The sequence below is a fragment of the Ruditapes philippinarum genome, unplaced genomic scaffold (genome assembly GCF_026571515.1).
Source record: "Ruditapes philippinarum isolate M1 unplaced genomic scaffold, ASM2657151v2 ctg3168_1_1_1_1, whole genome shotgun sequence".
NCBI classification, from domain to species: Eukaryota; Metazoa; Mollusca; class Bivalvia; order Venerida; family Veneridae; genus Ruditapes; species Ruditapes philippinarum.
In genome coordinates, this window is record NW_026852411.1 from 1 (window position 1) to 16,622 (window position 16,622).

The 16,622-nt window shown below is 32.9% G+C and overlaps 1 protein-coding gene across 1 annotated transcript in view; it reads right to left on the minus strand.

Annotated features, from left to right (window-relative positions):
• Positions 1-2,054: 2,054 nt before the first annotated feature.
• Positions 2,055-16,622, minus strand: part of LOC132759623 (myosin-15-like) — a 33,481-nt gene continuing 18,913 nt past the window's right edge. The window contains exons 4-5 of the mRNA XM_060751435.1: positions 6,375-6,539; positions 2,055-4,831 (exon numbers count right to left, since the gene is read on the minus strand). Of these exons, the coding sequence (XP_060607418.1) occupies positions 4,431-4,831; positions 6,375-6,539 (566 nt within the window). The 3' untranslated portion in view covers positions 2,055-4,430. The remainder of the gene's footprint in view (positions 4,832-6,374; positions 6,540-16,622) is intronic.

Sequence of the window (16,622 nt, forward strand, 5' to 3'; positions counted from 1 at the left end):
AATCTTAGATGACCCCCTTGTCATCTTACGAGATCCCTGATATCTGCTCAATGAATACTATAGTATATGTACATCTAAATGATCCCCTGGTCATCTTACGTGATCCCCTGATATCTGTTCAATGAATCTTATACTGTATTGGCACATCTAGACGATCCCCTGGTCATCTTACGTGATCCCCTTATTTCTGATCAATAAAAACTATAGCATATGTAAAATTAGATGATCCCCTGGTCATCTTACGTTATCCCCTTATATCCCTTCCATAATAAGAAAGAGGACGTGTATATCTAGATGATCGCCTGGGGTCACCTACGTGATCCAATGATATCAGTTCAATGAAAATTATTTTATGTGTACAAGTAGATGATCCCCTGGTCATCAAGTACGTGACCCGCTGATATCTGTTCAAATGAAAAGTATAGTATAATGTACATGGTCATCTTACGTGATCGCGTTTTGTATCTGTTCAATGAAAACTATATAGTATAAACTTGGTCTCTTATAATATGATTCCTAATATATTTTTCATATAAACAAAACTATACATTGTATGTATATTCAGATGATCCTTTAGTCATCTAACTTGATATCCTCACATAGGTTCATATGCTGATTAAATCAATTTGGCATTATGAATGAAAGCACCATTATTGCACGACTTAACACTTTAAAGCCTTTTTCCATTTTTATAAGACATTCGTGTATATTTATTAGGGGATTAAGCATATGCACTTACATACAGTAACACTGATCATTTCCCACAGATTTATAGTCTATTTTAATCATGATGATAACGCTTTATAAGAAATTCGTGCTTTATTTATAGGCGGGGCTAAATATGCAAAGTGTACGCTTACTCGATCCCTTTTTCCGTTTACCGTCTTAGACACGACAATTTTGTTCGCCATTGTTTAAAATATCCGTCAGTCTTTCTAAATTGTCTACTTCTGACAATTTGTTTCATAATTCGCTATAGCTATTATTGCCTTGAATGTCATTTATTATAGCCATAACATTAGTAAAACTTGTTTTTATGGATCTTTCTTCACATTTTTCGCACACAATTTTCTCCAGTAAATGTTCGTCATATGGAACTTTAGAACAAACGGGTTCTACGGGCACTTCTTCAGTTGATATTAACTGACATGCGAGTAGAATTGTATAGATAAAATATTTTTTGAAAATAGATATCAAAAATTCGCCATTTTGAACAAAGTGTTAAGAAACAATGGTTTGTTCAGAGGTGCGTTAAAACTAAAGTGAAGTTTGATTTACGGCAGTACCATTTTTAATAGAAGAAGGCATTGCCTGGAAGTTTCTGACAGTCATGAGATATACCAGTGTAGACAAATTAGGTTTAAATGACCATTGACATTGTCAGGGTGTATGTTCTGATGTTCAGTAAACTGTTCATGAAATACATAGACTTTTTTATTTGTTAAATTATTTCATGTGAAACACTTTCAAAACTATTAAGATTACTTACATCGCCCCTTTTGGAAGCAGAACATCCGTAATTTAAGGAAAGTTGACAACATCTCGACAATGATGTTTATTTTATACAAATGTTCTTTAAGTATTTAAACGATTTTATTCATTAAAACACATTCATGAAAGACAAAACTACTGAAACTATCACGCAAGTTAGGGTATTTTCCTGACTATCTTACACGTGCATGACAATTTATCTTATGAGAACGGAAAAATACTGGCAAAACAGCGAAAACACTGTCATACTGGAAATCTTGATACTGGAAATTCTGATTTTGTGAGTAAATCTAAAAATTTTGAAATAAATAAAACGTGCAGTCTCGAGTTTTGATAAATCTAGTTAAATATATTTAATTTCTCATTAAACCTATGTAAGTCTATGCAGACAGTCTCTGAAGATCATTTATAAAAAGGTATACAGTAAAATATCAGTAAAAACATCAGTCTCGCTTTTCATGCACGCTGACCAGACTGTACTGCTGTCAAAGTACCAGTAAAGGAATAAATGTAAGTATCAGTAAAGGAACACAATGTTTGAAAATCTATTTTATTGAAAAAAGTAGCCAAAAGTCAAAAACAATCATTGCATATACATGTTTGTGACATAAACTATTACAACTGTACATTTTCGTAGTTGAAATGATCCGGTAATATTATGTGTTACGCCTGTAGGTTCATGCAATTTTATAAAAATTTACAAATTTTCCAATTAAGAAATATTTTTTCAAGTGAATAAATTTATCATATTGCACATGTAATCCACTTTAAGTACCTATGTCAAGTAAATGCTTTGCCAATAATGCTCTCTGTCATTGTTGATATCTTAAGCCACGTGCAAGAAGTACTTTCAATCCATATTATTTTGACAGAAGCAAAAAGTGTCATTGACGAATAGGAAGCAATATTTAGACGTGGGTATTTCACCGTTGATGACGTTTTTAACTCACAAGCTATAGTGCAAAATACTTGTCTAAAAAGAAAGGACGTGCATATGTATTTTTATCGATATCATGAAAGCCTTCGATTCATGCTCAGCTATGGAACAGCTTGAGACGTAAGGGTATGAAGGAAAACAGCAAGCTATTATTAATTTTTAAATCCATGTTCAGTCAGCTACAATCGTGTTTTAAGGTACCGGTATAACGTATTTCTTTCCATGCGAAATTGAACCGAAATAAGCAGGGCTGTGTCACTTATATAAATGTACAACTACATTTATATTCTTGCTTTATACGTACAAACGATTTAGAAACTTGTCTGAAAAAAAATGGCTTTTTGGTGATTATTTTTATTACAAACGATATTCCTTATAAATTGCCTTTATGTTTGCAGACGATATATCCTCGAGCTAAACTACAAACTCAGATAACTGAAAAAGGTGATTTTTGTGAGAGAGAGAAATAAACAACAACAAAACAAACAACAGGATTTAAAATCAATCAAGACAAATCTAAGATCATGTTGTTTCGGAAAGATGGATACTTCTAAAAGACAAAATAAAAAATGGACAAACCAAGGGGAAAAATTGAGGTTGTTTCGTGCTAAAAGAATTGTTGGGTCATTCTTTACTCCGACGTGATTTTGGACTAACACCCAAGATGTTTGGTTTTACAAGCAAACAAAGCGATAAACGTTATTTCAGTCACCTATATCACAAAGAACTATTCAAGTTATTTGACTACACAATTGCAACAATATTGACTTGCCCAGCAGAAATATGAGAATACAAAATTTGTCCAATTATCGACAGATAGATACATGCTCGTTTTTGTAAACGTGTAGCATGTATGAATCAATATTTTTTTTGCCTTCAGTAAATGTGGTAGAAGCCACTCTTGTGAAGTAATGGCAAGGTGTATCAGTATTTGAGCAAGTAAACATGTATGTCTACAGAGAGATTCTCTATAAGTTAAAACGTTTAGACCTGACATGTCGTGTCACATGGGTAACACATGTAAACCCTTTATTTTATAAATACGGATATAGCTATGTTTGGATAGCCAACGAAGTAGACAACCAAACGGTATTTCTACGAATATTTTCACAAAGATTAAGGAATTGTGCATACCAGAATATTTTAATGATGTTCGAAAACTCTTCAGAATCCTTGAGCTATTAATCCTGTGTGCTACCTGTCAATACCATTATCTTATCTATTAAAGCGCATCTAAATACACTGTTCTATATACACCATAACTACAGTTGATGCCATTTTGAATGTACTTTAGACCGGAGGCCTTACAATGCGATAAAACTTTGGTGTTCTTGTAAATATAAATGGATTGCAGTATGGCTGTCACGATAAAGCTGCAAATAAATTAGAAGTAACCCTGACCAGTATTAATAGAGAAGACCTCGCCATATTTCCATATAATGTTCTACTTGCCCATAAGAAAGGGATGACTTACTTCATATTACTTATTTATATTTTTAAAGAAAGGGATGACTTACTTCATATTAATTATTCATACTTCTTACTTCATAAGAATATTTCAAAATGCTATAGCAAAAGATTCGTTGGTTCCTGAGTAGAATATACGCATAGATAGTTATATTTTAAGCTTTAGTATGTCCTTAAATTTAAACCTTAAAAGAGGTACGCAAAATTATTTTAGCAAACTTGATCATCCTGACAGAATATGTTTAAAAGCTTTTTGTTTATATTTTGACATCCAGTGACATCTAGCAGAGACCTATTACATCAGCAAACCACAGTGTGTGTGTGTGCGTGCGTGTTTGTGTGATACAAAGAACCTGAAAAACTAATTTAAAATAAATCGAATTATAATGTCGGAGAAGAAGACGAATGCTGTTACCGGATGGACGGCGGACAACCCACTCCCTACCGAAGGTTAAGGATAAGCTGCAAAAAGAGGCATTACATGTTAATATTTAATGATGTTTGTAAGCCAAATGCATTGTTCATGAATTTTACCCTATATTGTGCGAATCAATATACCAGAGAAAGATGATACGTCATCATGATATCTTTGATCTAAACTAGAGAAAGACGACATTCCCCCAACACCAACATTTTCGCCTTTTCGAACTAATGCTACTGCACTAAAAGACGTACATTTTGTATCTGTAGCTCTATTTGGCAGAATAAATTCTCCGGTAACTATCTTGATACTGCCAACCATTATGTGATACTCTATTGATCCTACAGTTTTATTGCCGCAAATATGTGCATTAAACTGATAAATCCCGTCAGTTGGTGCTTTGAAAATCCCCGTGTCTATGTTGTAGGCGTCGCCTTCGTTTAGTATAATTGTGGAGAATTTTATGACATTACCCGTGTAGTTTACTGCATCCATCACATTGAATGCTATAGTCTCTAAAAATATACAAATATACTACATAAGTCACAACAACAATTTAATAACTATAAAAATAGCGATTAACGCGCTTTAGAAATATTACCAAAGCATAGAATTCAAATAAGCAATTCATACTGTGTTACGCCGCATATAGTTCCCGAAGGGATAGATTTGTGATGAAAATGGTGTATTGTTGTTGTAGATGCTGCTGCTTATATTCTGATAGTGATGCTAATGTATACTGATGATATACGAATGATGATGTTGATGATAATAATGATTTTTGTTGATGATGACGACGGATATGAATATGATGGTGATTATGTACTGATAATTATAATGGTGATGAACTGATAAAATTACATTTTTCGTTGTGTGATATATGCGACGTAACAACGAAGTTGGATTATAAAACTGTCAAATAAATTCATTTTTAACAATGCTGAATTTCATTAAGTGCCAGAGATATAAAACAGATAGTTTTACACATAAATCTGCATAATCAAATGTTTTATTTCATTTGAAAATGATTTTTAGTGTAAAATAAAGTTGTTCTGACAAAACAGAAGAGAAATCATAAGGTCTATTCTAGACATTGGTTGTGTCTTTTGTGTTGATGTTGTGACTTATAAACCCTAAAACTAAATAAATGTTCTGCTATTGAGGGGAAACTTGGACAATGGTTTGTATTTGCAGTGTAAGAAGACCTTGTCAAAAAAAAAACAAAAACAAAAAAAAACAACAACAACAACAACAAAAATCAACTAAAAAAATTATAAAAATTAATAACTAATAAAAATAAATATTGCTAGTATACTAGTACCTGTGAATTATTTGGGAAGGAAAAATAAAAATATCACGGGCTTGAGTAGTTGTATACTTATAATACTTGATGAGTATTTGTTTATCAGATGTATTCAAGGCAAAAATCACTTTAGATTAGGCAATGAAATTTTAAAGAAAAACTTTTGCATTATTTGAAGAGACAACTGGAAATTTCACAAATCATTTTATTCGTCATTTCAACATTGTTTGTTTGGTCTGTTAACTATTTAGTCACACGGACACTGCAAAGGTCATACGGGAATTTTCTACTTTTTCTTCGGAAGGAAGGCCTCATGTGCGCCTTCTGCATTATTTTAGGAACGAGTGGAGACATGAGTAGAACCACCGATCTTTAGTCGACTAGCTGAATGGCTACCCCACGAATCAGCGGTGATAATAAGACTTTAACTAAATATTGAGATATAGAAGAGCAGATGGCCTTATGATGAAGATCTCTGCCTGTAAACACAAAGATCGAGGTATCGTGCCACACAAGAGTCAAGACCATGTTTCCTCATATTATACCGACACTTTTTAGTGATTCAAAGAAATTTTAATCTTTCGTCGCAATCGAGCGAAAACGAATTTGTTCAAACTTATTTATATTTATTCGCTATTCAATATCATGGAGCTATTTATAATATGCATATTTGATTTACTTTAAAAGTTTGGAAACATTATTAATTGATTTAGCAGAACAATTAACATGATAAAAATAAAATAAATTAGACTTACGTGTTTTGTTCTCCGTTGTCTGATCCAACTCTTTCATTTGTTTTTCCAAATCCGCAAGTCTTTTGGACAGTTCTGAAAGATCATCCTTCATGGTTTTGACGTCATCTAACTTCTTCATGTCATTCTTAATATTTGCCACATCTACTGACACGTTTTTCATGCTTTCTAAAAGAACACATCTAGAGCTATTACTGAAGGTGATTCATACCCCCACCGAATACCTAATAAGGTAAGAATTTGGAATGTCAGCCTATATTTGTTACTAATTAGAGTTGTAACCACTGAAGTTGATTGACTGATATCTCCAATATAGCATATTGTTATCGCAGTGCTAACAAGGTCAAAAAAATGATGAATTAAAATTGTCTAACTTTAAGGTAAAGAAAACATATAAATAGTTCGAGACACTGAAAGACAATTCTGAATATTGAAAGATAAAAATCAAAAGCCAACTAAGAGGAAAAAAATACAAACATAGATTTTGCAAAGAATATCAGAAAAAAATTGAAAGAGCTGGCGCAGCCGCTTTGTCAACATGTTATGTATATCTCGATACTTCATAAACTTCCATGTTATCATATGTAATTATTTCGAAAAGAAGAGATCAATTAGTAAGAGAATTTTGAGATAGTCATTTTCGAAATGAATATTATTTATTTTCTTATTTTACTTTTTTATACGAAATATAAAGTCAGCATTTATGTTTTAAAAATGAATGATCGACAACAATGTTTTGTACATAAACATGATTTACTGGTAGTAATTACATATATTTAGCATATAATATATATATAATATATTTAGCATATAATATAATTAGCACATACATTTAATTCAAAACTTGTCTACACGTATTTATTTATTAACAGCTATCAGAGATTCTCTTTTCTCTTGCAGCTAAATACCAATAATTAATATTCTCGCAATAAGTGAGATTTAAAATAGAAATCACGCTCTCATGCTCTGGTTTTAATTTCTCACGTATTTCACATAATTACAGATATTCTTGTTTATTTTAAACCCGAATGTTCAATAGCGCGCGATCTGAAACCGCGTTCGGCGAAAAATCTGTATTAATTATTGACATACTTTACTGTTTGTTTTTAAGCGGAGCATTTTGCAGTTGCCTAGTATTGGAGAGGTACATGTAGGATCCATGTTTGCATGTGGTTGTAGGAGAAGTTCGTTTTCTGCGCATAAATATGTGATATATAACCGAAATATGCATTATCTTCTTATATATTTAAATATTGGATTAAACACAGCTTTCATCAATATCTCAATTATGGTATAGCGAGGGAATTTAACAAACCAGGCTTTTCACTGACAACATCTTCATAGGCACGATCTATTTCATATACACTAAACAATTTCAAAGCGTCATTAAGAACGTGTACTTCGTTCAAGCTAGAAGCTCAAAAACTCGTTATCTATACACCTACACTCTTGCTTACTAATTGAAGTAAAAGTAACATATCTTATAATGAATAGAATATCACCAAAGTATAGATTATATATTACTCAACGTTTTGCTAAGCACCATAAGTAAATTTTTATATTATCACAAGTATAAGACAGATTTCTTTCCAGTTTTAAAAAAATCTGATTCAGCAAGGTTTTGAGATAGTCCGCTAACATGAATCCGTGTTGTCTAATCCGTTACAATTCGTCTAGGTAGCATGGAAAGCATGCACCCCAATGTGTTCATGTTTTTTTTGATGATGTGTGCAATCACATGTCTTTCGTTAAACGACGACATTACCGGCTTGTTGTCATTTAGTGGCTTACATTTCATATGTCACTTTGATATGCCGATTACTAACATTAAGCGGCATTTGAGAGAAGCAAAGAGGCAGAGTTATGGAGGGCTGTAGGGATGGTGCAGCCGGTGGCAACCTTCCGCAAGGTTGGTGAGGCGCATGGTGTACACAATACCATCATCACTAGAGCCTGAGAAAGTTACCGACTACATGTCTCACCCGCCCGGAGGCATGCTGAGGGCCGGCAAAGGGTCACAACACCAGATCAGGATTGGTTTTTGGTCGTTCAGGCACGTCATGCAAGGTTTTCGTCAGCAAAAGCTATTTTTGAAATGACATTGTTAATGAAGTGGGATCCGTGTTTCCACGCTGACGGTACGTAGAAGGCTGCATGATGACAAGACTTTGCATACGTTTCCCCTTGACGCGTCGACGTCGCCAGGCTCGTTTTGAATGGTGGACTGTGCAACACTAAAGACACGTTCTGTTCACTGATTAGTCCAGGTTCTGCATAGACTTCACATATAGGAGTGCTAGAGTCTGGAAAAGACGTGGTGGACGGTTTCAGACGGTCAATATTGCTGAGCATGACCGCTACGGAGGAGGGTCAGTTATTGTGTTGGGAGGCATCAACTGGGATGGACGAACCGACCTGGTTGTGCTAAATAGAGGTACATTGACAGGTCAGCGATACATAGACGACATCTTTGACAACCAGATAAGGGGTATACTGGAGCAGTTGGCAATTAGTTCATTCTAATGGACGATAATGACCGCCCTCATAGGGCGGTCTGTCTAGGACTACCTTAGAAGGTGTCTATCGAGCGAATGAACTGGCCAGCTCACTCACCTGACTAAAATCCAATAAAACACATGTGGAATGAGCTGCAGGTTAGAATTTCAGCTCGTCAGTGGCAACCCAGAACCATCTAGGAGCTTGCAGCCATGTTGGTCCAAGAATTGGCAGCCATACCCGTTTGAACGATCAAAAACATAATAGGGAGTGTGAGAAGGCGCTACAAAGCCGTCATTGATAGTCACGGGTCACACATACCGTATTAAGTCTAAAACTGTTAAGAAAAAAACAACAAATTTTAAAAACACGCTGCATGTTCTGAAATCTTCAAAGAGGGGGGTTATCCTCTTCTTTAGCACAAAATCAGTTTTAAACTCATTTATAGGGTTAAATTCGTCCTCCTGCTAATTGAAAATTCAGTAAATCAAAATTAAAAACCTTTCGCACGGCGTTAATAAAATTATCCCAAAAAGTATTCACACTCAAACATATGGTGTTTAGCAGAAGTTGAGTAGTTTGTATGTTTGTAAGAATTATTGTGTATGTAAGTTCAAAATATAATAAAGATAATTTATTATGATTTCGTGTCTCAAACAGGAACCCTTGCGAAATCAAATTAAGACCACTTTACCGACTACATCACTATGGCAACAAATGAAAGTTGATAACGGATAATTCCATTTTATTGTTTACATAAATACGTTGTTTTTAAATTTATTTTGTTTTTCATTATTATTATTTTTAATCAAACTGTATACAAAAAATTGAATACGACGATAACGTTAACAATTTTTTCGGTGGTATCATTTTGAAATAATTATGAAATAATAGGCATTGCAAGTTATTTAAAAATTATATTTAGCATTTGATTGCAATATACAGCAGAGCAATGCCCTTTTGGAAACGAATATTTTTGGTATTGATTGGAGGTGCTAATTTACATTATGTAAAATGTAGTGGAAATCTTTAGGAAAAATAAAATTTTTGAGGGCTACTATGTAGAAGTTATACGTAATAAAACAAGTTAGATACGAGGATATAACAGTGGATGGGGCCATACCGATGGATGATACTGCTTATTAACAAATGTCGAGCCCGTAAGGCCGAGACGATTTTTAGCAGAAACATTCCGAGATGTCACGCGAGCCAGTGTTATACCCTCGTAACCAACGTGTTTCATATATTATAGCTGTTTTAATCGCAGTTAATTTTTTGAAACAAAAATCAGCAAATAAAAGATATCTTCAGTGCTTTTCCCCTCCCTTGTGCCCTGGCATGTTAATTTCAATACATATTTCAAATCCTCAATGAAAGTGTACTTAGTATAGTGGGCTAGTAAGAACAAAGAAAAAGTTCCAAAACCATGCGATAATTAAGTAAAAAGGGGGTAATTAAGTACACGTATATTCGAATAAATTAGTGGTTATATAGTGTGTCCGAGTTTAGAAGGGTTCATTTACTAATTTATAAACCTATTATCCTGTCAATAAAATAAGTCTATGTAATGCACAAACTTAAAAATGGTAAGCAAAAACCCTTTCAAAAAACTAAATTGAAAGATGAATGATATTGCATCCGGAAAATCAGAAAGGTATTAATTAAAAGTCGGATTAAACATTATAACTGGCTCATTTAGCGCATCCATTTCATTGAAAATTTAAAAAGAATCAACAAGACTTTGTATGAATTTTAATGTTTGACGCAAGAATATTGTGAGTTTGTATATTCTTTAAACTCCGACATCTTTTAACGTCACCAAAGTCATTGCGTTTTACTAACCCTTTATTTTATATTTAACATTACATAACATAAATTTATTGTGCATAAAACCCTTTTACAAAGTTTATAGCAAAAAAAAGATATATAAGTGTGGCAAGTACATGAAAACGTGTTTTCAGAAGAAAAAAAAAACAAGTTAAATTGACTTTAAGCATACATAGTATTTTTCACATTTTAATAAATTTCAGTGTACATGTATTTATTTTATCATGCCAGCTGTTGTTTTCAAATTAATAACTAGAGTATAATATGGGGGTATATAATCAAATTATGAATTTCCTTTTCTATTGGCAAAAGATATGTATTTCGATTAATTACAAATAGAGTTTTCAGCTGTGGAGTCCAATAATTGAGTCAAATTTATGTATCGAAGGCCAATGACAAAAATACTGTCGAAAATATTTTGTTCTCAATTCGCGATATTTAGGACATACAAAAACAAGAGCTGTCACAGAAGACGCTGACGCTGACGGTTTCCACGCTGACGGTACGTAGAAGGCTGCATGATGACAAGACTTTGCATACGTTTCCCCTTGACGCGTCGACGTCGCCAGGCTCGTTTTGAATGGACCAAGAAGCATATACGGTGGACTGTGCAACACTAAAGACACGTTCTGTTCACTGATTAGTCCAGGTTCTGCATAGACTTCACATATAGGAGTGCTAGAGTCTGGAAAAGACGTGGTGGACGGTTTCAGACGGTAAATATTGCTGAGCATGACCGCTACGGAGGAGGGTCAGTTATTGTGTTGGGAGGCATCAACTGGGATGGACGAACCGACCTGGTTGTGCTAAATAAAGGTACATTGACAGGTCAGCGATACATAGACGACATCTTTGACAACCAGATAAGGGGTATACTGGAGAAGTTGGCAATTAGTTCATTCTAATGGACGATAATGACCGCCCTCATAGGGCGGTCTGTCTAGGACTACCTTAGAGGGTGTCTATCGAGCGAATGAACTGGCCAGCTCACTCACCTGACTAAAATCCAATAAAACACATGTGGAATGAGCTGCAGGTGAGAATTTCAGCTCGTCAGTGGCAACCCAGAACCATCTAGGAGCTTGCAGCCATGTTGGTCCAAGAATTGGCAGCCATACCCGTTAGAACGATCAAAAACATAATAGGGAGTGTGAGAAGGCGCTACAAAGCCGTCATTGATAGTCACGGGTCACACATACCGTATTAAGTCTTAAACTGTTAAGAAAAAAAAAATAATTTAAAAACACGCTGCATGTTCTGAAATCTTCAAAGAGGGGGGTTATCCTCTTCTTTAGCACAAAATCAGTTTTAAACTCATTTATAGGGTTAAATTCGTCCTCCTGCTAATTGAAAATTCAGTAAATCAAAATTAAAAACCTTTCGCACGGCGTTAATAAAATTATCCCAAAAAGTATTCACACTCAAACATATGGTGCTTAGCAGAAGTTGAGTAGTTTGTATGTTTGTAAGAATTATTGTGTATGTAAGTTCAAAATATAATAAAGATAATTTATTATGATTTCGTGTCTCAAACAGGAACCTTGCGAAATCAAACTTAAGACCACTTTACCGACTACATCACTATGGCAACAAATGAAAGTTGATAACGGATAATTCCATTTTATTGTTTACATAAATACGTTGTTTTTAAATTTATTTTTGTTTTTCATTATTATTATTTTTAATCAAACTGTATACAAAAAAATTGAATACGACGATAACGTTAACAATTTTTTCGGTGGTATCATTTTGAAATAATTATGAAATAATAGGCATTGCAAGTTATTTAAAAATTATATTTAGCATTTGATTGCAATATACAGCAGAGCAATGCCCTTTTGGAAACGAATATTTTTGGTATTGATTGGAGGTGCTAATTTACATATGTAAAATGTAGTGGAAATCTTTAGGAAAAATAAAATTTTTGAGGGCTACTATGTAGAAGTTATACGTAATAAAACAAGTTAGATACGAGGATATAACAGTGGATGGGGCCATACCGATGGATGATACTGCTTATTAACAAATGTCGAGCCCGTAAGGCCGAGACGATTTTTAGCAGAAACATTCCGAGATGTCACGCGAGCCAGTGTTATACCCTCGTAACCAACGTGTTTCATATATTATAGCTGTTTAATCGCAGTTAATTTTTTGAAACAAAAATCAGCAAATAAAAGATATCTTCAGTGCTTTTCCCTCCCTTGTGCCCTGGCATGTTAATTTCAATACATATTTCAAATCCTCAATGAAAGTGTACTTAGTATAGTGGGCTAGTAAGAACAAAGAAAAAGTTCCAAAACCATGCGATAATTAAGTAAAAAGGGGGTAATTAAGTACACGTATATTCGAATAGATTAGTGATTATATAGCGTGTCCGAGTTTAGAAGGGTTCATTTACTAATTTATAAACCTATTATCCTGTCAATAAAATAAGTCTATGTAATGCACAAACTTAAAAATGGTAAGCCAAAACCCTTTCAAAAAACTAAATTGAAAGATGAATGATATTGCATCCGGAAAATCAGAAAGGTATTAATTAAAAGTCGGATTAAACATTATAACTGGCTCATTTAGCGCATCCATTTCATTGAAAATTTAAAAAGAATCAACAAGACTTTGTATGAATTTTAATGTTTGACGCAAGAATATTGTGAGTTTGTATATTCTTTAAACTCCGACATCTTTTAACGTCACCAAAGTCATTGCGTTTTACTAACCCTTTATTTTATATTTAACATTACATAACATAAATTTATTGTGCATAAAACCCTTTTACAAAGTTTATAGCAAAAAAAGATATATAAGTGTGGCAAGTACATGAAAACGTGTTTTCAGAAAGAAAAAACAAGTTAAATTGACTTTAAGAATACACAGTATTTTTCACATTTTAATAAATTTCAGTGTACATGTATTTATTTTATCATACCAGCTGTTGTTTTCAAATTAATAACTAGAGTATAATATGGGGGTATATAATCAAATTATGAATTTCCTTTTCTATTGGCAAAACATATGTAGTTCGATTAATTACAAATAGAGTTTTCAGCTGTGGGTCAAATTTATGTATCGAAGGCCAATGACAAAAATATTGTCGAAAATATTTTGTTCTCAATTCGCGATATTTAGGACATACAAAAACAAGAGCTGTCACAGAAGACAGCGAAGCTCGACTAATAAAATACTGGACGCAATTAGGAAGACAAAACTATGAAAGAAAAATAAATTATGTATAATTATATATTAAGTTATAGTAAAAAAATAACAATAATTCTGGAAATAGTCATGCTAGAGTTATGAACCTTGTCACACAACATGTGTGTAATGATGAGAAATATATATTTAAGTTTGAAGTAGATACCTTAAAAGTAAAGAGGTTATAATATTTCATAAAGAAAATCCTAAGTTCAAAGAGAGATAAATCTGTGTTGCTTCAAGAGGTCTGAACCTTGTCACATAAAATGTCATTGGTGATAAGGAATAAATATTTAAAGTTTGAGGTAGATACCTTTAAAACTAAAAAATGTTATAGTAAAAATAATATTTTTCAAGTAAAAAAATCTAAGTTTATGGGGAGATTATTCTTGCAATATTGGTGCTACTGTTATGAACCTTGTCACATAACATGTGGTTAATGATAAGGTACATATATTTGATGTATGAAGTTGATCCCTTAAGAAATAAATAACAGTAAAAAATAATGTTTTTAAGAGAATTTCTAAGTTCAAAGGGAGATAAATATGAAAATATTGGTGCTAGAGTTATGAACCTTGTCACATAAGAAAAGGATGATGATAAGGAACATATATTTGAAATATGAAATAGAGTGAAATAAGAATCCTTAAAGAAAGCCCAACGCGGCAAAATTGAAAATGTTGCAGGCTCGGTTTGAATGAGCCTGTTCATGGACGGTACGATAAGTGCAAACTACCGTCCACACTCCCTAGCACAGGCTTAAGCAGAATTCAACATTTAACATGAACTGGTAAAATTTAGAATTTTGAAACATCCGCATATGTGTTCATATGGTGGTTATCATGGAACCTTCAATGTGACACGTTAGGGCCATTCCATGAAAAGCGGCATATGGTCCCCAACTAAAAAAATGCGTGTGCCCTAAACGAAAAAACAATGGGCGGAACTAAATAAAATGGAAATTTGAAAGGGGATCTGAGATTATGAGATATAACGTCAAACGACAAATTTAAAGAGCAAACCTCATATCCTAAGGGTGATTAAACAGTATTCAAGTGAGGAATAATGGAACCACCCAACAAAAAGATGCCGAATAGATAGAACTAAAATACCACAAGCACAACAATAATGTCGTGCTGAACGATCTTTAAGGATCGGAAATATATGAAGTTCATCCCTTAAGAAATAAAAAAGTAACAGTAAAATAGTATTTTTTAAGGAAAATTATAAGTTCAAGGGATGATAAATCTGAAAATATTGGTGCTAGAGTTATGAACCTTGTCACATAAAATGTGGTCGATGATAAGGAACATTAATCTGAAGTATGAATTCATCCCTTAAGAAATAAAGAAGTAACAGTAAAAAAAAGTATTTTTTTAAGAAAAATTCTAAGTTCAAGGGGAGATAAATCTGAAAATATTGGTGCTAGAGTTGTGAATCTTGTCACATAAGATTTGGTTGATGATAAGGATCATTTATTTGAAGTATGAAGTTGATCCCTTAGGAAATAAAGAAGAAACAGTAAAAAGTAGTATTTTTTAAGATAAATTCTAAGTTCAAGGGGAGATAAATTTGAAAATATTGGTGCTAGACTTTTGAATTTTGTCACATAAGATGTGGTAGAGAATAAGGAACATATATTTGAAGTTTGAAGTTGATACCTTAAGAAATGACAAAGTTATAGTGAAAAATATTTTACTGCACCAAAACTTTAATCTGAAATCTGGACGCGGACATAGCTTAATCCATTTACTTCTTAAATACTTTTCGCTTGAGCAGCCTAGTTATGGCCCACTCTCAGCGTCAGCTTTTAGAAACGTATAACGTATATGCAAATCATCAAAGGGCGTCCTAGCAAGAAATGCAGCAGGTGAAGATGAACTAGTAGACATATGATGACAAGATAATCCTTCAATGGTTAATTTGTTTTTACCAGAATTGTTTATCACTTATGAATGAATGGACGAAAGACATTGTTCATTATGAGCTTTGATTGGCATGCTAGAGATTAGAATATTACTTGTTATTTCTTTATGATCGTGATTATTAATAGCAACGGATATACATGTATACAATCATTTATATTCCATATGTGTAACGCATGATCAACACCACACTTGTTTAATTGTCCCTCATTATGTTATCGCTATTAGCGAAGACCCCCTCTTAATATATCTGTTCACATTTAGTAAAAATATGACACTGGTTATATTACCATGTTGATCATGTTGAGCATAATTGTTTATTATACAATAATTGTAATATCTATTTTAAGTAAAATAAAATACAGATTTTATGAATATTGTTTTCTTTTCTTTTTAGTGTTTTATGTGCTATTTTGATACTGAGTTTTTACGTTTACTACTCTTTTTTTTTATTAAATTTGTAAAATAAATTTTAAGAATTCAATTGTCATATTGACCGACGATAATAAGTCAAAACTTAACTGGAAAAAGTCAGTAAATTATGGTTAATCTTTCAATATATAATATTGTTTATTCTTAAACCATGTACATGTACATTTGTATTTTTCCTTAATATTTTTAAATTATCAATCAATTGAATAATTTTAAAATCTATTTTGTAACTTTGAATAATTCCTCGGCATCTTTACTAAACACGAATAACAAATTAAATAAAATGTTTCAAAGTTGATAGTGTCATATTAATACCATAAAAATGTACCATTTTTATTGTTTTTATCTCATATAGATAAAATGAAACATGCTATTGTTG